This window comes from Gastrolobium bilobum, unplaced genomic scaffold, assembly GCF_033153095.1.
Source record: "Gastrolobium bilobum isolate Gb01-03AN ecotype WA unplaced genomic scaffold, APGP_CSIRO_Gbil_v1 utg1269, whole genome shotgun sequence".
Classification (NCBI taxonomy): Eukaryota; Viridiplantae; Streptophyta; class Magnoliopsida; order Fabales; family Fabaceae; genus Gastrolobium; species Gastrolobium bilobum.
In genome coordinates this window covers 974964-997355 of record NW_026898540.1, presented here as the reverse complement: position 1 = coordinate 997355, position 22392 = coordinate 974964, and the positions used below count along the sequence as shown (strand labels likewise).

Here is a 22392-nt window from a genome sequence, read left to right as displayed (position 1 = left end):
TTGCCTACTCCTTTCATTGCCGTTTATTTACATTCTAATCCAACGGTCCATATTTGCGAAATAAAATAAACTCTTTTTTTTCCTCTTCAATTCCTCCCACATCCTTTATCTCTCCTCTCCTTTCTTTCTTCCTTTCTGCTATACCTATTTTTTCATCATCTTTATCGCTGATGTATGTCGCCGGGTGAACGCAGGACAGTGTAGCTTCATTTTTTTTGTGTGGAACTTATCAAGTTTTTTTGCAAAACTAATCTGACGATCCTTATAAGGTTTTTTGATTTTTTTTTAGTTAATTACATATATTCCCAATTTCAATTTATCAATTTCTTTCCCTACTTATGAACACAAAGTATATCTTTGAATCCGATTTGTTTAATGCACTTCGAACAACCTTTTCAAGGGTCACAATTCCAGCAACTCCACTTCCTGTTTCACAAATAACCAACATAACACCATAAATTCAAAAGGTAGAATACAGAATCACTGACGATAATTAATAATAACAAATAAAATATATATTTTTTAAAAAAGAGGACTTTTGGGATCCCAATATATTGCATCTGAGAAAAAATAAACAATAAAAAATATTTATTTGATTCCCAGACAATCAAGTTATTATATGATTTCATATCAGTTAGATTACCATCAAATATCAATGAATCTGGAAATTGTAATCATAAACCCTCAAAACAAATAAAAAAAATTAGAGCGTACCAATAAAACGAATAAACCATCAAACGATAAAAATAAAAATAAAGGATCGTCAACAAAAGGAAGGGAGAAAAGAGAGGAGAGAGAAAGGATGTGGGAAGAATTGAGGAGAAAGAAAGGGTGAAAAATGATTTATTTATTTCGTAAATATGAACCGTTGGATTAGATTGTAATTGAATGGTAATAAAAAGAGTAGGCAAATTGAGAGTAGACAAAATAACTTATCCTATGTTATTAACATAATTTGAAAAATACTCTACGGCGCCCGATAAGCTCATGGCCTAAAATCACATAATTGGGCTTCAAGGCCCATTCTTCTCATGGCCAGCAATACTGACTTCCTAAGTCGTAAATCGTAGCTCTCTCTTGTTATAAAAAAAAAAAATCGTAGCTCTCTCCCGGGTCAAATCGAGCATCACCCTCAACCCGAACCGAATTACACACTCGGGTCTGGACCCTGTGATGTGTATCATATTCATGGGTATTCGGTTCTTGAGCAAGCGAGTGTTGTGACTTCTGAGCTTCAGCACGTTTCGCACAATGCGCGCCCTAGCAGCTCAATTCTCTAATGTAAAGTTCTCTCTAATCCTCTGTTTTTGCTTCTGATCAATTTTAACCCTAATTGTACAATCCATCTTCTTCATTATTCATTTACAAATTCATTTCATGTTTGAATTTGATAATTGTTTTCTGGGTAGTGGGTACCCATTAACTAATTTATTTTATTAATAACTCTTTTTTTTTTCCCCTCGTTTTTTCAGTATTTATGTAGAAGAAGAACTGGGGTCAATCTGCGACCTCGTAATTTTTCATCAAATAATGTCAAAGGTATGACCTTGTGTTTTTTTCTATCCCTACTTGAAAATAAAAAATTATAGGAATGTATGACCAAGTGGTTCGGTTATGAAATCATATTGTTGAGTATGAGAAGGTCCCGAAATTATATATGACTAATCTATTGTGAAAAAAAAAAAATGGAATTTTGTACTTGTAGTTCTAGTAGTAAATGATAGGTACTTGATTTTGATTTTGGGGAATTTCTGGGATTGAATAATTATGTCAAAATGTGGAATTTTAAAATACAAAGAAAATGGTTTTTTTATTTTCAATTTTTGGTTTCTTTGTGTGAGCTGCAGTTATGTTACTCAACTTCACTTGTAGTAGCTCTTTTGATTCCCAGATGAGCTATCCATTGAGGATGAAGCTGAGAGAAAAGTTGGGTGGCTATTAAAGACACTATTTTTTGGGACCGCAATTGTGGCAGGATACCAGTTCTTTCCTTACATGGGTATTTTCCAACTATCAGCAGTTGTCCTGCAGCAATTTTCAACTTGAAAAGCCTTCATTTTCACTTGGTGGTTCAAGCCTGACTGTGTTGTTAACTTAATAATTTTCAGGAGAGAATTTGATGCAGCAGTCTGTATCGCTTTTACGTGTCAAAGATCCCTTGTTTAAAAGGATGGGAGCTTCTAGATTGGCTCGTTTTGCAATGGATGGTAATTTGCGTTATCTATGTCTTTCTGTCACCAATCGCCTGCTATTAATATTTTATGACCCTGATTTCTTTGGCACACATATATATTGAAGCACCTTGTGGGGTATTAGTCATTTGTTATTAGCGTAGTTGTTTTGCAGAAAAGATTCCTATTCTTGCAACAAGCATATTTGCATTATCCTTCTGCTTTATATTAGTGATATTTTTGTATTGATCTCAGCTTGCTCGTGTGATGACAAAATTCTGGTTAAAGGGGAGAGTTGATAGGAGATTTTGAACTTAGATAAATGATTTATGGAATGAGACCTTGTTGTTGAATTGATCATGAAATAGTTACTATGATTATAATTGAGCTGCTGTTTTTGGATCTGACAGCTAAAAGAGTTACCTTTTCCTCAGTTATAATTCTTTCATGACTAAGCACATATATTGTAATGATACAAAATTGAGTTCTATTCTGTAACCGGCAAGTTTCCTTGACATGGTTTAGCTAGTTTGTATGTTAGGTAACTACTTATTGAGTATCTAATTACATTTTGTATGCTCGTAACATTTTATTGTTGTCTATCTATAGTTTTTCAATTACCAGTGGATAGTTATCTCATGAAACTGACTAAGGATAGGACTTGGTGATTTATTACTTTTTAAAATCTTCCATTCCTGCATAAGTTTATATTCAAAAAATTTCACCTTCCTTTTGCTCAAAAGATGAAAGAAGGATGAAGATACTTGAGATGGGTGGAGTTGATGGGCTCTTAAATATGTTAAGCACGGCTAAAGATGACCGCACACGGAAAACAGCGTTGAATGCTCTTGATGCACTGTCACACTCAGGTGGCACTTTAAAGTCTTAATTTTATATATTCTATTTAAGTGTTCTTTTATGCATATTACTTGCTAGTTTTTATTCTAAGTAGACTAATTTTTTTTTTTTAATAAAAAATATGCTTATTAACATGCTGGTGGAGAGGTAGATAATTGAGATCAATAGTAGCTTTGTGGTCCTACCTAAATAGTGAACCAGAAATGTTAGCCATTTAGTAAAATAGGGCAGCCCGGTTCTGCAATTAGTAGTTCTCTTATCTGTTTTTATTAATTGGGATATAATACTTCATTGTTATAGATGAAGTTCTTGCATCCTTGCATCGTGCTGGGGCCATTTCAATTATTAGGTCTGCACCAAATTCACTTGAGGATGCAGATGTCGAGAGATTCAAGTTGAGCTTGATGAAAAGGTTCCAGGATCAGAGGTATGATGTGTCATCATGACTTTTACTTGAGGTTCTTGCCTGTGTTTTTGGGGGGTTGGTTTGGAGCATATAAAAATCAGGATATGAGACAGTAAGCTGGCCAGTGTGAGGAAGACTGGAAATTGCTGTGTATCTTTTGACTAAATCTAATAGGAGATTATAGCTCAACTACTATTTTGGTTTTTTTCATTTCGCATGTGCAATTTGCTGCTCATTGCTGGAATCATTTACTTGTCTTGTATGTGGTCTGGACTCTGGAGGAAGGTTGTGGTTCTTTGGTTGCCTTCCTAATGCTTCATGTGTTTTCAACAAGCTCTGCCAGGGGTTAACTTGGGAAAATTTAAGGTTGGATTAATTTATGGGAAAATTTAGGTTTGTTATGGGCCCATATTAGAGGCGTATAGTCTAGAAGGCCCTAAAGAGGGCTACGGAAAGAGGAAACTAAAACTAAAGGAAATAAAGGAAAGAATCCTTGATTGCCACGAATCCTAATACAACAGCTATGAATTTGGACACGGGCCCTCAGAAAGTCATCAAAGGTCCAGAATTACACTACCCACAAGTAAAACTCTATAAAAAGAAATAAAATCTAAATGTATCGACATCTTTTTCTCTGTTATTATTATGTTGTCATTTTGCACGCTTCACTCCTTTGGCTATGTTGTGTAGAATGATTTGTTAACTCGAATGTATCTCATCTATAGATATCCAAGAGAACACCTTAATCCAAGATCAATATACCAGTCATCGACTTGACACCACAACAGAACATGTCTAAATCAATTAAACAAAGTTAGCTTGGGTTGGATTAGTCTTTGAAAAGAAAGAAAGAAAAACTGTAAACCCAATTTTAACCAACTTGAGGAAATTCGGATCGTGTCCATTCAGGTAATCAGGTTGTACACGTATTTATTTTTTAAATAAAGCATTGAGAAAATCAAATTAATATTTAAGGGTTTGTATTGGGTTGGACGGTTTTCTTATTTGATTGATCCGTACTCGATTATAACCTGGTTTGTGATCCTAAACAATTTGATTTAAAAGCGAAGCAACTTGACAAAAACTTTCACGAAGGAGATTAGTATATCAACACTGGTGTTCCTAATCTTCCACCGCCATCGGTTGTTGGAGACGAACAAGAAAGAAGTAATTAGAAAATAATATGTACACGCATTTTATCCTTTTTAACTTCGTATTCTCTCAAAATCACTTATTATTGAAATATGTCTCGAGGGTTTGAAACCTGCTAACATAGGAAATTAGGCCATGCAGCCCATTAACAATAAGGTCTTATGTGAAGGTTCTGATTCCTGTAAATCCAGTGCAATTAATCCCATAGGGCCTATCCACGAGGATAGGGCCTATGCAGAGAGTTGACTCGACTTGTAATAGAATTGCCCATGCGATAGCATGTGATGTGACACTGTCCCAGACTACATAGGAGATGAATAACTGCTACTATTGCACCAAGATTCAGTACATCCCACTAATGGGAGCATTACACATTATAGGGGAGAGAAAAATTTGAAAGAGAAAAGAAAACTTTAACTTACGTGTAATATTTCTATTAGTAGGATGTACTGAATCTTTGGTGCAACAGTATCACTAAATATTTATTCCTAGGAGATATGGATCAAGTGCAATCTTGTTTTAGTTTTTTATTATCTATTAATTTATTTTAACTCATCATGAATTTTAAGATTTATTTTAGTATGAAAGACTTGAATTTTTCAGTGGTTTATAATTTTGAATAATTTTATTTTGATATTGGTAGTGATTTATAATTTTGTTTGACTGAAATTTTAGGTTTTTTTAGAAGTCGAAAACCAATCTAATCAAAATTGAATAAAATTGGATTGGATTGAATTTTAAAAAAAAATTAAAACCAACTAGATGATTAAATAATCAAATCAAAGGGATTAGATGAAATTGCCCATACTGCGAACGCTCTTAGAAAATAGCAATTATAACAACATTCCAATGCGCCCAGGGTTCGATCATTGAGTAATGCAAATCCTTGGATCCCTTTAGAGCAAGGGGAAATATGCCTCTTCTCAGTTGTACTTTAAAAATAATGTGGTCAGAAAAGATTGTGTGAGGATACCTATTAGTATCTATTAAATTAAAAAAAAAAAACAACAACATACCAATACCAATATCATATCTTTCCGTCACTATCTAGGTGTTTTCAGATAATGCGACCATATCCACGTTCACAACACCAACGCACATTATCATCTGCATTCTATATAATATAATACACGGTTTCCACGTTCACAACACCGACGCACATCATTATCTACATTCTATATAATATAATACACGGTTTTTTTGGACATAAATGTCATTATATATATATATATAGAATGACAATTAAAATGTAAATAATATATATATATATATATATATATATATATATATATATATATATTTTTTTATTATTTACATTTATATATATATATAAGCCCTAACATTATCCTGGTAAGAGTATTTGCAGTTTTGCACAACCTCCGAGTTAGTGGTGTTAACGGGTCGAGCCGAGCCGAGCTTTAGTCTTAAAAGGCTAAGTCTCTGTTTAAATGTGTCAGCTTGACCAAGTATGTTACCTGTTATAAATATACTTATTGGCATGTGGCTTGACTTATTTACAAAAAAATAAAAGCCTGGTTTAGCCTGTTAGTCTGTTTAAAAGAAATAAGATAACAAAAATTTATCCAAACAGAATATACAATCAACAACACTAGTAATTTCATAAATATTCATAAATTTAATGTATATCCAAACAACATAATATAGAACAAAATCATTCAAAAAATCTGTTTAACCAATAAAATGAGGTGAAATGGATTGAGGAGAAAGAAAGCTATTACAAGTAGTATAAAAAATAAAAAATAAAAATAAAAAATAATATATTAGGCCAGCCAGAGAGGCTCCAAGACCGAGCTTTTGAATTGGAGCCTGAGGCCTTTTTATTAAACGAGCTTTTATACAAGTTCAAATCTGCTGCCAACAACCAATTTTAGACATGTAAAATCAGACATTCACGAGCCGAGCCAAAGGCCCCTGATTTGTTTAGCACCCCTACTCCCAGTCTTCATGAGTATGACATGGGAGTAAGGCCCTAATGAAAGGGACATAATTTATAAAAAGATATATTAAGTGCCAAATGCTATTCTATTTCATACGCCATTCAAACAATAAAGAGGTTCACACACAAGTGACTAATATTGTGATCCTTGCACGGCACAACCTTGTAAGATATGGTGACCCAAACTTACCCTTCAACTGAACATTTGGATTTCATTGCTTTGATATTTGATATTTTACACAGAAATTCTGTTGAAGATATATGAATTCTACAACAAATAACAAGGCATCCAAAACACCAAAACAACACAAGACCCACAAGGCCACATCTACCAAATACGTCCCTCCACCACCAGCCCTACCTTCCCCTCTAATAAAACTATCAATAAAAGGGAAGTAAAGAGAGTACCAACTTTTATGACTTGCTACTAAAAGCATTGTACAGGTTGGTGGAAATGGCTATCACACTTGCCACTACAGCTAGTATAATCATAACCAGTGCTATAATTTTGTCCCTTCTTGTTGATATACCATGAGCATCCCTGTCATTGGAAACAAAGAAAATAACCAGCCCGGTTTATTCATTTATTTTCCTTTTCAATTTGTCATATTTGATATGAAGTTAATAAGAATATAAGCTTATGGGAGATAGATTACCTTAAAACAATAGTGCCAGGGAAAATGAAGGCAAGGCACACTGCAGAAGTTGATCCCAGAAACTGAAAGAAGTACCAAATATCTGGGATTGCTATAGCAGCAAGGTAACAGAAGACTAGAAGCACCAGAGTGAGGATCACAAATCTTTTGTTGTCTGTGGCTAGCAGGGGTTTCTTGGGGAAGAGGACTTCATCTATGTTGGCTCTCAAAGAGAAGTTCACGACAGGGAATACCAACATGATGTGGAGTGCATAGCTTACACGTACTAAATTGTTGAGCAAGGAACCAATTGCAGAATCAGCATTCTGATCAAAATTGATGAGAATGTCTGACTGGGTTGAATCTCCAAACAACAGGTACCCAAATAGACCTATTGTAGAGTAGATAACAGCACAAAGCATTAATGCTAATCGAACAGCTGTTGTCATGTCAGATGGCTTGGCAAGCTCAAACCCAATCGGATGCACTGCAAATAAAACCAATAATCAGCACACAAATTTTCTAGTTATGCCCTGAAAAAAAGAGCAAAGGCACTACTCACTAATGCAAACTTTTAAGTACCATTAAAATGAAATGTGAAGGCCGTGACTACAACGGGAACTGCAGTGAACAAATCAAAGAAGGAGGTTTGGTGGTCTAACTGAGGAAACAATCTTGGAGTTTGTGTTTTTCCTTGCACCAGAGCAACAATAGCCAACCAACAACATACGCCAACAAATACCACTGCAAGAAGAGTTGATACTGCAGAACTGTACTTCAAGGACTCTGCCAATTTCAAAACAGCATAAAACCAAAAAGAACACTAGTCATGATATGTCATTGAATCTCTTCCAATTTGAAATGCTAGAAAACATTGTTATAACAAAGTATTCAATAGTTAAAACTAACCTACACGTCGGTACAAGACCAATGGAAGCATAACTAAGACCAAGGTGAAAAGCAAAGCAAATTCCCGGGAATTCCACCATTGAGTTCCAAACCATTGTTGCAAAATGCCCAAGTGAACTTCACCTTCATTTTGCTTTCCAGATAACACATCCCCTGATGTTCCATTAACATCAAGTAACATCCAAACATTAAGAAAATAACCCATTAACTTTCTTTTGATACCAAAAGAATGAAAATTTAAGAAAAGAACCAAGCTTTTCTATGCAAAAATTTCACCACTCAAACTGGGTTTTGGCTAAAAAACCAAATTGAAAATTTCATAATAGGCGTAAGTAACCAACAATTAAAAATTCTACAAATTTGTTCTTTCTTTTTAAATATTTTACTAGCGGTTGTAAAGAGTAAAAAAAAAAAAAAAAAAAAAAAAAAAAATTGATTCTGACCGATGATGATTAGGTAGAGAATTAAACCCCCAACGTTGGTGATTATGACACAAACTTGCGCGGCTAATGCTCCCGGTGGACCCAAAGCCTCCTTCATGACGCCGGCGTACGTCGTCGTTTCGCCGGAATTTGTAAACCGCATGAGGAAATCCACCGAAACTTCAGCCAGCAGAGCAACGATCAGAATCATGGCGAAACCGGGAATCACACCAAGAACCTTCATAATCGCCGGGATCGACATGATGCCGGCGCCAATTATGCTGGTGGCGACATTGAACACGGCGCCGGAGACAGAAGCCGGCTTCGCCGCTGATTTGGAATCCGGCAAGAGCGGGACGTTCACTCCGGCGGCCGGAGACATCCCGGCGGTGAAATTGTGGAGACTGGAAAAGGAGAGGTGGTGGTGTCTAGAATTGATATAAGCTGTCTTGCATAATTAGACGTTACTCTCTATTTATAGTTTTTTTTTTTTTTTTGGATACAATAATTGAAGTTACTGAATTACCAAAATGCACTTTTTTTCGATTATATAAAGGCATTTTGAGTCAAAGACAAGAAGAGGGAAGTTTGGGTTGGGGAGCTGCTTGTATTAATGTATTGGTTGTAATTTTTATCTCTTCCTCGTATTATAATTATTTTTTATAAAAGTTAAATCTATTTATATTTTTATAAAAATATTTAATTTAAAAAAAATAATAATTTTTGACTTCTACTTTTTTTAGAAGTTAAAATTTTTAGTTTCTGTAAAAAATAAATTTTTGACTTTTTTTGTGAGTTCTGCTTTTTTTTAAAGCAGACATCCAAACGAATTAAATATGATAAGTGCTTTTTTAAGAAAAAAACAGCTTTTGGAGAGAAAAAAGCCCATCCAAACGGTGTGTTACATAATTAATAATATTTATGATTATGATTTAAATATTCTATTTAAATGTCTAATAATGCATAAATATATCTAGGTTATATTTTTGTAGTTATCATTTATATGTTTTTTAAATACTAAATGAATGTGGACGGGCAAATGGCCTAATAGGTGATGATGTGAAACTGCCACTAAATTGGCTGGAGCAAAGCACGTTTTCATCATTAAAATTGTTATTTAATTTACTTTACTCTTTTTTAATTTTATATGTGAAAAAACCATATTTATACATGCTATAAACAAAGGCCAGCCCAGATATAATTATTATGTTTGATTTGAACTACCTACCATAATTGAGCTCCCTAGTGGCTTCTTTGAAGTTATGCGCATGAAATTGATTAGATTGAATTCTGTATTTGAATCTAAAGATTCTATGCTTAATTCCACGTCCAAAAACAATCCAAAACAAATCTTCTAACAACCCCACGCAATTTGTATCTTAAATTCATTGATTTAGAAAAACATTAGTGAAGCTCTCACGTGGTTAGCAATTTTTTCTTTTTTTATACATGCAATTTTTATCAATTCTTAAATGCAACTGCTAAATGTACATTAATTAGATTAAGATAATTACGTAAGTAACACTACTGCTTTTACCGCTACTCCTTTTTACTTAATAGTCAATTGAAGCGAAAGAATCGCGCTTTCTAGATATAAGATTTGACATGTCAAACAGATGATGATACCTGAGAACCTTGTAAGTAAAATCAAATACCTTGTAGGATAACTACAAATAAAATAAAAATACCTTGTAGGATAATAAATTCGTCAGAATTTGTTAGTCTAATCTGAAGAAAAGTCAATTTACGTTGGCCCTTCCATAAAAAATTTGAATTAGTCTTTTTCAAGTAAATTGATCCACAAGGATTCAACGCACAAAATTATTATGAGTAAAATATGATTCTTTATTATTTTTAAGGTTCGACTTTTATCCTTTTAAAGGATATAAGTTATATCATTTTAGGAGAGAGATAGATACAATAAATAAAAATCATTGAAGAGAAAGTGAGTGGTTCTTTTTAATTTAAATTTTAAATAAAAAATATTATTTTGTGTCAATCTCTCTTTTAAAATAACATAATTTTATGTTATTTAAAATGATAAACACTTTTTTTTTATGTTCATGGCCATGAAATCTCTTTGTTATAAATGCTGGAAAAATTTATTATATTCCAGACCCACTGTTTATTCAGTTATGCTTTTTTTATAAATAAAAAAATTATTCTATTTTTATCTCTCTCTTTTTCTCTCAATCCTTCCTTTTTTTTATTTTGGGAAGGGATCACCATGCTCCAAGTCCACCAAAAAATATATCTTGAACGTGAGTATAAGATTAATTTCTTTTCTACGTGTAAGAGGAAGAAAATGTAAAAAAAATAAGACCACAGCAAAGCAATCCCCATAAAACGTTTTTACTCTATTTGAGTTTACTGTTGAGAAACTAATATTTTTACTTTTGTTAGTTAAATCATTTGACAAATTCTAAGTAAGTGGAATAGAATAAATTAATAACAAAAAAATAATTCAATTCACCTTTAATGTGCTCCAAATATAAAATCTTTTATTTTATTTTTTTTGGTCCTTATATGTTCCAAATGAGTAATTTAGCTTGAAAAATACAAAAGAAAAACTGAGCCTGGTTTGGTTCAATAATCCCCTTTGTTTTCGGGCTGAAATATAAATAATAACCCAATTGAGCCCAAGAAGTTGAAGCCCAAATTGAAATGGAGGGTTTCGGTTCATCCCCAAATACAAAACAAAGAAAAACCGGAACTAGCCCAAAACAGACCGCGTGAGGGAAAAAAAATTTCTTCCAAAATTGACATTTGTCTCTGAAACCCTTTACGTTGCTTCTTTTTTCTGATTTGCAGGTTTTTGGACTTGGTTGTCAACAAAGTCTATCTGTAATATCTATGAATATTAATCTTATTCTTCTCCTTGCAACTTCAACACTTCATTGATCCATTCCAATCTGAGAGAAATGGCCGATCAGTTAGCGAAGGCCGAAGATTTCGAGAAGAAAGCTGAGAAGAAGCTCACCGGCTGGGGCTTGTTCGGTTCCAAATACGAAGACGCTTCCGATCTCTTTGATAAAGCTGCTAATTCCTTCAAGCTCGCTAAATCATGTATTTTCTCTCCTTTTTTTTCTATTTTCTTTTAATTTCAATTTCGTGTCTCAAGAAAATGTCAATTAACGTAAATTATTAGTGTTTTCCACTTTCGTTCATTTTATTATTACTGTTTTTTTTATCATCAGCGAGTGTTGATTTTAGATGGCTGATTTCCGATTCGAAATATATAGCTGCTGTTTAGTTAGTTTTCCCCCAAATTAATTGAAGTATAATTTTAATCTGACTTTAATGGAAAAATATTTTAACCTGATTTTTATTAATCAATTAGTTGCATAGAAATTAGAGTTATGGAATTTTGTAATTATCGTTTTAGGTTTAGGGATGAGATTTTCATTAATGAAAGAAGTGGATACTGTTTGGTAATTATCATTAGTGACAATCAAGACTATCTGCGAACTGATTAACCATGCTCTCTGTGTTGTAGTTGCTCATCTTCACTTTGATTACTTTTCACTTTATTTTTGTTAAATGTGACTAACTTTGAAATCGAGGATGGAATAGTTCTTTATATTGTTCTTGATTTTATCTATTTGGTCTTTCAGGGGACAAAGCTGGATCGACATACCTTAAGTTGGCAAATTGTCATTTGAAGGTAACAAACAGGATTGCATTTTTGGAATGTGGTCTATCCTGCTGTATCTCTTTTGCATCCTTTGTTCTCTCTTTTAAGCCTGCAATGACATTCTTGTCTTTGGTTTCTAGTTGGAAAGCAAGCATGAAGCTGCGCAGGCTTATGTTGACGCTGCTCATTGCTACAAAAAGACTAATATAAACGGTATGTATGTAAGTGGTTACCGTTACATGTACTAGAATTCTTTTCTGGTTGCTAATGCAGTCCCTTTATGTTAAACCTGCTACTGTGGTGAAATCCTATGCAAAAGAAACTTTACTGTGAAATAAAAATAAGGTTTAAAATATATTTTAGTTCCTATAGTTTCCATTAATTTGAGTTTTGGTCGCTATAGTATTTTTTTGGGTTTTTAGTCCCTATTTTCATTTTTTTGGTTTTTGGTCCCTACCGTTGAATATCAGTCCTTATATTTTTCATTCATTTGGTTTTTGGTTTTTGGTTCCCTATAGTTTCTATTAATCAAAAGTAAATGGTCACTATTTTTCATAAAGGATTGGTCCCTGTAGTTTAAGTAATTAAGGTATTTGTTCGTGATGGGCTCTAATGGTATGAAACTACAGGGACCAAAACCCAAATGAATAAAAACTATAGGGACCAATATTTACCTTAAACCTAAAAAATAATTAATATTATTTGCATTCATCATCCGCTGTGCACTTGACAGATGCTGTGAATTTGCAATTTTTTCATTCTTTTCTTTCTTCCCTTTTTCTTTTGGTGTGTGATAGCGATATATTCTTTCTCATTTATGATTTCTACTTTAAATACTGCTCTTGACTGCATGCAGCAAGGCCAATTGCTTTTAGCCATAATATTTTTCTGTATCTTTTTAATGCAAATCAAATAAAACAATTGCAGCCTTTGTGCATGGTCAAATGATATAAGAAATTCTAATGTTATCTCATAATCTCATTGTTTAAGCTTTTCAATTTTCCAAATGTATAAATACTTCGCTTCACATATTAATTTCTGCAGGTGTAAGTTGCTTACATTTGAGTCCCATCTGATTGTTCTCTTTTATGGCTGTCCATATATCATATTTTGATGTGTTATTTTCTGATTATCATTAGATTGGATTTCATAATTACGTACTAAAGCTGGAATAAATTATAAAGCAGTCTAGCATGTGTTAGCATGTCATCACTTGCATTAGTATGAAGACGATAACATCTTTAATGTTCAGTTCCTTTTGCTCGCTTTGAATACAGAGGCTGTATCTTGCTTAGACCATGCTGTAAATCTTTTCTGTGATATTGGAAGACTCTCTATGGCTGCTAGATATTTGAAGGTATATCACTGTATCTTTAGATTTACTTTTCAGTATGATCATTTAAGTTTATGGCTTGGAATGCATATTTGGTTATGAATGGCATCCCTTCTCTTGGGTATCCTTTTTGAGGTATTCTTTTACCCATTTCCAGCTTCTGGATATGTGTAATTGAATCCATTGCAGTAAAGAGATTACCAGAATCACCGCGAACATGTCATAACTGGGTTTTACTATTATACACACAGGAAATTGCTGAGTTGTATGAGTCTGAACAGAATATTGAGCAGGCTGTTGTTTACTTTGAAAAATCAGCTGATTTTTTTCAAAATGAAGAAGTTACAACTTCTGCAAACCAGTGCAAACAAAAAGTTGCCCAATTTGCTGCTCAGCTGGAACAGTAAGATTTTCTATGTTCTGCGTATTTTATCTCTGTTATTATTGTGATGGCTTGAATAATATTTCTTCAGCATGGATTTCTTCTTTATTTGGTTAGTAATTTATTCGTGGAATTTTCTTTTTGGCCTTCTTTTTGTTCAGTACCTTTTCTCCCCCCTGCTCTCCGGCCCAGGTTAACATTTTCTCAGGTCACTGTGGGTTGTTTGACTTTTCACAATTTATCATTATGATCTATAATATTAACAGAAGTGTAGCATGTTTCTTTCCGCAATCCATATTATGTTGACTTGTTAATGATGTTAATAAAAGTCAGTCCGTTGCAGCATTTGGTCTCAGTCATATATTAATGTGTATGATGTGCTCTAGTTAGAGCAGGAACTGCTAAAGAAATCCAGGCTTTATTTTTTAAATGGAAGGAGCTTTATTGTAGACTTCTTGTTATGTTGAATTGAATATTAACTGCTTCTATTTCATCATAATTCTTCAGATATCAGAAGTCGATTGAGATTTATGAAGAGATAGCTCGCCAATCTCTCAACAATAATTTGCTGAAGTATGGAGTTAAAGGACATCTTCTTAATGCTGGCATTTGCCAACTCTGTAAAGGGGATGCTATTGCTATAAACAATGCATTAGAGAGATATCAGGTCTAAGATGTTTCAACATTTCACATCTTGAGATTGGGCATCTTACTAGTTGTTAATTCTTTGGATATGTATTTGTTTTGCAGGAATTAGATCCAACATTTTCAGGAACACGCGAATATAGATTATTGGTGGTAGGTCACTAGTTCTGGAATTTCATTATTAATTTTTGATGACCAAGTAAATTGGATCAGGATATGTGGACATTGTAGTACGTGCCTCCTCTATCATAATGTTTTATAAAATTTGGTATTTATATAACATAGTGATTATTTTATTCACTGATTCTTTATTCATATATTTGCAAGATGAAATACTGACTTTTGTTTTTGGTGGGTAGGATATTGCTGCTGCAATTGATGAAGAAGATGTTGTGAAGTTTACTGATGTTGTCAAGGAATTTGATAGCATGACCCCTCTGGTAAGCTCCAAAAGTTGTGAAATGGGAAGACTTATAATTGGTATTTAACAAAATTATTTCCAATGTAGTTTTTACATTTTATGAAAGAATAAACATAATTTTTCATAACTGAATTCCCCATTTTACAACAATTAAATGGAAATATTTTCATTAACTTACACTGGATTGGAATTTTCCCCCGAAATTAAATTCTCCTATTTGATTACCTACAGTGAATTTTTTTATGTTCTGTCGCTCATTTGGTATGTATTATGTATTTGAATTCGAACAGTCTGGTTTGGAATGTTAAAATAATGAGTAAAAAGATATCGCCAAAATTGGTAAGATTTGATTTGACCCATCTCAGCATGCCTATGCTTAGAAACATTTATTGTTTTTCGTCATTTTAAACTGTTCAACTTCACAGTTGAAAGAGATGGGTTACAGCACAGTGCTTCTGAACTTGTTCTGAGCTTACTCTCTTCATTTCATCAAATTCTAAAAATTGTGAGATGCTTAGTGGGCCAGTTATTTCAGCTAGTGGTTTCAGTTCCCTGTTGGTTCTTTTAAATGTTAAAAAAGAAAATCAAGGAAAAATTATAATTTGTTTCTCTCGTGTTACACATGCATTGAATTTTATGATAGACAGCTTTGTTATTCTTCCTGTGTTTTATGAGTTCTTGAACGTTTATGCTCGTTGAACACGAGGTTGTGTTTTCTTCGCTTCTGTACCTTGTTCTTTTCCTGTATTATTGCTGCTTCTGAAATACTGGATATTGTAATTGTCCTTCTGTGCCCAGGCATACTTAACTGGTCTGGATGAGTTTAGAAATGTTATTGACTTCAACGTCTGACCTTGTTACTGATTATTTTTTTCTTTTGCATTCCATAAGTAGCTCTAAGTGTCAGTGGCTCATCAAGATTGCCCGTTTGCTTGTGCAGGATTCTTGGAAGACAACACTTCTTTTGAGGGTGAAGGAAAAGCTGAAAGCCAAAGAACTTGAGGAGGATGATCTTACTTGAGTTGCACCTTAGTATTCTTATGGTTGGACTTAATGTTTGATGATTTGTTTTGTACTATGCTTGTCTATCCTGTTGTTCCATCTTACACACCTACTTAGAGAGTGTACGTGCTTTGGTTTCTATTGAATTGGTTTGACCGAATTCTATACAAGAGTTTTTAATGAAGTTGCTGGAGTCTGATCTTATCCAATCATGAATGAAAACATTATCATTTCATGTTATACACGTCGTTTCTGCAGACCTGTTAGAATATAAGTTTGTCATTTTAAAAAATGAGTTTGTATCATTTTAACTGAGCAAGACAGGGAAAACGAGAATGTTGTGGAGGAGAGAGATGATAAAAAATTATTAAAATATAGTAATTTTATTTTGTGTTATTTAAAATGATACAAATTTTGTCCTTTAAAATGACAAATATTTTTTTCATAATTAAAAAAAACTAACCATCACAAAATAGATTTATATAGTTTCAAAGGCTGATGGCATGATTTTACCCTGATCTAGAAAAGCCCAAAATTTTAAATGACGAGAGTTGTGCAAGCGAAAGCAGGGTTCGCAATTGATACCTTCCTTTCATCACCGCTAAAAAAAGAAATGATAACTCAATTGACCGGTGATAATACCCCCACTCAAGTTGGATGTTTATCACTTTCTTCTTTTTCTTTTTCCATTTGCCGACAATTCATCGTGGGGTTTCCTTTTTCAATTTCTTTTTCTAAAGTAAAGATTCCAACAAAAAAACTTGAAAATGCATTTCCAATGCTGCTATTTTTTATATTTGGGTCAATTATCTACTCGTCTTATAGCTTTTTAATCACAACTAAACAATCGCAGTTATTTTTTCTAACAATTTATCATAACATCGTACCTTTTTAATAAAATATTGAGTAAATACCTTTTGGGTCCCTAACAGAAAACACGATCCCCACTTTAGTTTCTTACAAAAAAAAATTAGTCAGCTGTCCCTAATAAATTCAAAGTAGACCCATTTTAGTCCTTTTGAGGGACTAATATGGGTCTTTTTTATAATTGTGAGGGACCACGATTTCAACTAAATGGATCCACTTTGAATTTGTTAGGGACCAACTGACTAATTTTTTTTTTATAAAAGACTAAAGTGGGGACCGTGTTTTTTGTTAGGGACTAAAAATGGTATTTACTCTAAAATATTACTCATCACTTAACTAATTTACCGATTTTTATTTTTTTATTTTTTTTGTATTATTCACTGAATAGAAGCATGATTTAGTGAATCGTAATAAACTAAGGGGGCGTTTGGTAGAGGAGAAATTTTTATTTATCTGGGAAACAATTATAACTGGGGAATATATATGTTCTGGAATATTATTAAAAGGTGTTTGGTATGATAAAAATTTCCCTGGATTTTATGGTTAATTTTACTGAATGTGTGTTTGGTTAGTTATGAAATATTAATGGGAAAGTGTGAGTATTTTACGAAAATAACCTCAGATTTATGTTTTATTTGAAATATTATATTGTGGTTTTGAAAACGAAAAGGGTTTGCTGTGAGATACCAAAGGAAAAGGCTGGTCGACATCTCTGCTTTGGCATCGAATGTGTGGTTTCCCTGAGGAAGCGTTTGAGAGAGTCATTGGCCCCTCTTCGTCGTCGGACAAGCGAAGCGGCTAAAGCAACTCAAATACAAGGCAAACCCAAAATAAGGGTTATTTTAGTCAATAGTTTCGCGCCTCAAATGCTATTTGCCCGGGACTGAAACACTTCCACGTTTTCTATGGACTTTAACAATTGGATTTGGCACTGTACATAACACACAATACAAATTCACGGCATTTCTTTGTACTCTGGAAACCTTCGCTTTTTTGCTTACCAAACGCGGGTTTAATTTATGTCAAAGCTAGCTTGCCCGGGCATCTCAAAATAAGTCGGCTACCAAACAGCCCCTAAGGGTATAATATATTTATCACCATAAAAATTTATTCTTATAACTAATTTAATTATCATTAATTTTTATTAATTTAAGGATTATAATTTATTAAGAATTAAGAATTATTTAATAATTTCCAATAAATTAACAAAAATCAATGATTATTACGCGAGGAAGGCGTGACACCAGACTGCTTGGAAATAAAAGAGAAGCAATGCTTGATAAAGTGAATTTATTGCTGAAAGAGAAAATTTCTTTCCACCCACAAAATTACTTTTTCAATATTTTCATTCCTTCCTTACCCGCTTTTTCTTTTTTCCTGGCAGGTGGCAACCAGTAACCAGCAGTCATATTTGGACGCTGAACAATGTTTGACAATGTTGTTATCTGCTACGCCTACGAGTACGAGGAGCCATTCTTGTTCTCCCCACTGTTTGCACGTGGTTCTTTTGTTTTTACCTTTGTATTAGTACTTACACTTTAGATTCCATTTCTTGTTTGTGAATTTTGTCTAATATCTCTGAGGGAATCACTTGCATTCAATCGCCTTCCCTCATGTTGAGTCACAGCTAATTAGGTATGTCTATACCTCACTTTACATGAACCCTTGCATCTTTTTTTCTTTTCCCACCAGCTTGTGCATTGAAAATTTAATGTTATTATTCTGGGATTTCTTTTCTTACGGGCTCAATTTTATTTTGGGTGTTTGTGTGTCTGTAACTTTTATTTTTCAGATTAATTTTTTGGTATTATTAGAAATATATTTTGGGTTTTTCATTTTTTCATGTAGCTAATAGTTTCTAGTTTTTAAAATTGTTAATTTTGATTCAACAATAAGTTTATAATAATCTATTTACTGGGTCATCGTCACATATCTCAAGTAATCATTTCTCTGTCTTGATTTTTTATTTGCTTGGATACTTTCCTCGTTGCTTATGGATTCATATGAAATTTGTTACAGATTTGAAATCTTAGCACAGAAGATTATTCTGTTATGTCTTCGCAGTAATTGTTCGATACCTATACCATTGACGATATGGTTCTGATTTTTTGATTGAGAAAGCTCAGAGCTTTATATCAGAATGGTTTCGGTAGATAATGGGATTGGGAATCCCAAAGATGAAATTGAGGAATCTAATGAGAGTAAGGTAAAGGAGTTTGCTTCTATAGATATTTCAACTTCTCGGAAAACAGTTCTGAGCAGTGAAAATCCTCAGAGAAAGCTCCCAGATTCCTTAAGTTCTCTTCCTAATAGGATAAAATTCCTTAAATATGGTTCTGCATCTGCCAAATTCAAGCGGCTTGCTTCTGAGAGAGACCATATTTCACAATCTGTGCCTTCTTCACGTTCAAATAGCCTAAAAGCACGCTTCCATAGCTTGTTTGCTCAGAAACTTGACTGGGGTTCAGTCAAGAAGATGTGCATTGAATGGATTAGAAACCCAATGAACATGGCCCTTTTTGTGTGGATTACATGTGTTGCTGTTTCGGGTGCAATTCTGTTTTTTGTAATGACAGGTATGTTGAACAATGTGCTACCAAGAAAATCCGAGAGGAATACATGGTTTGAAATAAACAACCAAATACTCAATGCACTGTTTACACTTATGTGCTTGTATCAACATCCACAGAGGTTCTACCACCTTGTTCTTCTGTGCAGATGGAGACCAAATGACATCTCTAAACTTAGAAAGGTATACTGCAAGAATGGCACTTATAAGCCCCATGAGTGGGCACATATGATGGTTGTGATCATTCTCCTTCATGTGAACTGTTTTGCTCAATATGCACTTTGTGGTCTAAACTTGGGGTATAAAAGATCTGAGCGACCTGCCATTGGAGTTGGAATATGTATATCTGTTGCGATTACCGCGCCTGCAATTGCTGGCCTGTATACCATTCTTAGCCCGCTTGGGAAGGACTATGATTGTGAGATGGATGAAGAAGCACAGGTTCAAATTACTGCTTCTCAAAGGCAAGAGCAGCTGACAGAGAAACCATTTGAGAGGAAATATTCATTTGCATCCAAAAATCAACAAAGGATTATAGAAAATAGACCAAAGTGGAGTGGAGGAATACTTGACATTTGGAATGATATTTCTTTAGCATATCTCTCACTTTTCTGCACTTTTTGTGTCTTTGGGTGGAATATGGAGAGACTTGGCTTTGGAAACATGTATGTTCATATTGCCACTTTTATGCTGTTTTGTATGGCTCCTTTCTGGATTTTTATATTGGCTTCCGTTAATGTTGATGATGACAATGTTAGACAGGCTCTAGTAGCTGTTGGGATTATTCTTTGTTTCTTTGGTTTACTTTACGGTGGCTTTTGGAGGATCCAAATGAGAAAGAGGTTCAATTTACCTGCCTATGACTTCTGTTTTGGCAAAACTTCTGTTTCTGATTGCACACTTTGGCTATGCTGTTTCTGGTGCTCTCTTGCTCAAGAAGCACGAACTGGGAATAACTATGATCTTGTTGAAGATAAATTCTCCAGGAAAGAAATTGATTCTGGTGACCAACCATCAAGTTCACCTTTGGCTCAGGAAGATGTAGTATCAACCAAATCTGGCACAAGTTCTCCTCTGGGTAACAATTCTTCCCCTTCTATGATTAAAACACCTTCTCCTCTAGGTTCAAGCAATGTCTTAAAGGGATATTACAGTCCAGATAAACAGCCATCTATTGTAAAAGATGAGCATTTTGAAAGAGGTAAAGATGGAATAATGAACCCACCGACTCCATCGTTAATACAAAGAGAAGCCTCTTAGTCCCTTAAAGGAAAAGGGGTAGAGGATTGTTTTCTTCTAGCTACTCATGACACTAGTTAAGATCATCCATTAAATTTTTAGTGCATTCAGCGTGTCTGAAATCATGATTTTGCTCTCTAAGTCTCTCATACTCATCAATGTCAATCATTTCTCTTAAGATGCAGATTTTAGTTGTTGATTGTCTATCACTTTATCTATTTAATTGAGTAGGATGTTTGTATGAGCACCTGATCTTTTGTTTCTTTCTTAAGAAAGTTTGCTCTCTCCGAATAGATGAAGGATCCGTTTACAAATTTTTTTTACAAATTATACTAAGTTTGACCGGTTATATACTCTTGATTGAAGTATGACCGGTCAGACATAGTGTAGTTTGTAAACAAAAAATTTGTAAATATAGCTTTGTTCCTCTATATATGTATATTTTCTTTTCAACAAAGTCATATGAAATACATGTAAAACGACATATATGAAATAATTGTAGAGAGTTCTACATTCTTAACGCGTGTTCCTTATGCAAAGCCTGCAGAATCATGTAAATGTTGATAGCCCAAGGTTTAATCATCTATTCTCATTATGCAAGGGAGGTAAAATTTGAGGTTAGGTAAGAAAGCTTAGTTATCGAGGTGTGGGTTGTGCTTAACAAAAAGTAATTTATTTATTTTTCATATATTGGACTATTGGTCTTAGTGCAAGATTTGCATTACTTTATGTCTTTATCATATAAAAAAGTTATCTACAGTTAATAAATTTGTTTTGTTCATATAGTTTATCCGGTTGACATTAAAAAGAAATGGAAAAAAAATATTCAAAGACTCTCCTATGCTTTTGTTATGAATTACTTACACTCTTATGTATATATATATATTTTTAACCATTTATCCCTTATGTTTTTTTCTATCTAAATACATTCTTAACACCGTTAAAAAATAAATTAATTTATCTATTTTACCCTTCTTAGAAAAAAAATTAAGAAATAAAATCAAATATTTTAGAAATTCACAACACTTATAAAAAAGACTAAAAATAAAAAAATGAAAATAGAAGGAAAAATATGTCTAAATCAAAAAGAAGAAAATAGACTGAGAAGACAAAAAAAAAAAGAATAAATGAGATCAAATATGTTAAAAATTTATATAATAACAGAAAAGACTAAAAGTAGAAATAATAATAGTCTAAATAAAAAATATACTAAAACCAAAAAAAAAAAATCATATGTCTAAATAAAAAGAAGAAGAAGAAAAAACTAAATATGTTAAAATTTTACAACACTGATTTTATTTTTTTGTCTTATTTTTTATACCATTTCTTTTAACAGTGATAGAAAAGACTGAAAATAAAAATAAAATAAAAATAGAAGAAAAAACATATGAGAATCAAATAGAAAAATTTTAGATCAAAGAAAAAATAGAAAAAGATAAAATCAAATATTAAAAATTTACAACAGTGACAAAAAAGAAAAAAAAAGCAAAGAAAAATAGTCTAATTTAAAAAGAAGAAAATACATTGAAGACAAAAAAAAAATAAAAAAAAATATAAGAAAAAGAAATCACTAATATTTTTTCTTCTATTATTTTCTTTTTTGTCCTCTATCTATTTTTTTATTTTTTATTTAGATATGTTTGGTATTAATTTTTTTCTTATATTTTTTTTCTTAAAAGAAATTGAAGAAAATATAAGAAAAAAAAAATAAAAGGAAAATAATTCAGTATTATAAATTTCCAACATATTTGATCTTTTTTTTGGTAACATAAAGGCCAAAGTTCCAACAA

The 22392-nt window shown here is 33.0% G+C and overlaps 4 protein-coding genes across 5 annotated transcripts; 3 read left to right on the top strand and 1 right to left on the bottom strand.

Moving 5' to 3' along the window:
* The first annotated feature begins 1133 nt into the window (after nucleotides 1–1133).
* LOC133317279 (uncharacterized) lies at nucleotides 1134–3813 on the top strand. Its single transcript, XM_061519138.1, has 6 exons — nucleotides 1134–1281; nucleotides 1473–1539; nucleotides 1892–1999; nucleotides 2109–2207; nucleotides 2915–3040; nucleotides 3330–3813. The coding sequence occupies exons 1-6, from the start codon at nucleotides 1252–1254 to the stop codon at nucleotides 3473–3475; spliced, it is 576 nt and encodes a 191-aa protein (XP_061375122.1). The 5' UTR covers nucleotides 1134–1251; the 3' UTR covers nucleotides 3476–3813.
* A 2925-nt stretch (nucleotides 3814–6738) lies between these two features.
* LOC133317213 (amino acid transporter AVT6C-like) lies at nucleotides 6739–8943 on the bottom strand. The gene is made up of 5 exons (XM_061519050.1): nucleotides 8532–8943; nucleotides 8089–8241; nucleotides 7762–7965; nucleotides 7201–7666; nucleotides 6739–7085 (listed from the first exon to the last, which is right to left on the bottom strand). Exons 1-5 carry the CDS (start codon nucleotides 8890–8892, stop codon nucleotides 6959–6961), a joined length of 1311 nt encoding a protein of 436 aa, XP_061375034.1. The 5' UTR covers nucleotides 8893–8943; the 3' UTR covers nucleotides 6739–6958.
* On the top strand, nucleotides 7392–16138 carry LOC133317214 (alpha-soluble NSF attachment protein 2). 2 transcript variants are annotated; one of them, XM_061519051.1, is made up of 9 exons: nucleotides 11248–11576; nucleotides 12125–12174; nucleotides 12285–12357; nucleotides 13422–13501; nucleotides 13729–13880; nucleotides 14367–14526; nucleotides 14610–14657; nucleotides 14864–14944; nucleotides 15866–16138. In XM_061519051.1, the coding sequence occupies exons 1-9, from the start codon at nucleotides 11432–11434 to the stop codon at nucleotides 15944–15946; spliced, it is 870 nt and encodes a 289-aa protein (XP_061375035.1). In that variant the 5' UTR covers nucleotides 11248–11431; the 3' UTR covers nucleotides 15947–16138. The 2 variants fall into 2 exon arrangements, with proteins under 2 accessions (XP_061375036.1, XP_061375035.1); XM_061519052.1 differs by lacking the exons at nucleotides 11248–11576; nucleotides 12125–12174 and adding an exon at nucleotides 7392–7415 and having other exon boundaries at nucleotides 12293–12357.
* A 1988-nt stretch (nucleotides 16139–18126) lies between these two features.
* On the top strand, nucleotides 18127–21081 carry LOC133317264 (uncharacterized). The gene is made up of 2 exons (XM_061519119.1): nucleotides 18127–18429; nucleotides 18814–21081. The coding sequence occupies exon 2, from the start codon at nucleotides 18935–18937 to the stop codon at nucleotides 20621–20623; it is 1689 nt and encodes a 562-aa protein (XP_061375103.1). The 5' UTR covers nucleotides 18127–18429; nucleotides 18814–18934; the 3' UTR covers nucleotides 20624–21081.
* Nucleotides 21082–22392: the final 1311 nt, after the last annotated feature.

Coding starts and splice junctions, on each gene's coding strand:
- LOC133317264 (XM_061519119.1), top strand. CDS start 18,935: ATGGTTTCGGTAGATAATGGGATTGGGAATCCCAAAGATGAAATTGAG.
- LOC133317279 (XM_061519138.1), top strand. CDS start 1,252: ATGCGCGCCCTAGCAGCTCAATTCTCTAAT. Junction 1,540..1,891: donor TTCATCAAATAATGTCAAAG/GTATGACCTTGT, acceptor TTTGATTCCCAG/ATGAGCTATCCATTGAGGAT. Junction 3,041..3,329: donor TGATGCACTGTCACACTCAG/GTGGCACTTTAA, acceptor TCATTGTTATAG/ATGAAGTTCTTGCATCCTTG.
- LOC133317214 (XM_061519051.1), top strand. CDS start 11,432: ATGGCCGATCAGTTAGCGAAGGCCGAAGATTTCGAGAAGAAAGCTGAG. Junction 12,175..12,284: donor TGGCAAATTGTCATTTGAAG/GTAACAAACAGG, acceptor TTTGGTTTCTAG/TTGGAAAGCAAGCATGAAGC. Junction 13,502..13,728: donor TGGCTGCTAGATATTTGAAG/GTATATCACTGT, acceptor TTATACACACAG/GAAATTGCTGAGTTGTATGA.
- LOC133317213 (XM_061519050.1), bottom strand. CDS start 8,892: ATGTCTCCGGCCGCCGGAGTGAACGTCCCGCTCTTGCCGGATTCCAAA. Junction 7,966..8,088: donor GGTCTTGTACCGACGTGTAG/GTTAGTTTTAAC, acceptor TGAAATTGGCAG/AGTCCTTGAAGTACAGTTCT. Junction 7,086..7,200: donor CCTGGCACTATTGTTTTAAG/GTAATCTATCTC, acceptor TTCCAATGACAG/GGATGCTCATGGTATATCAA.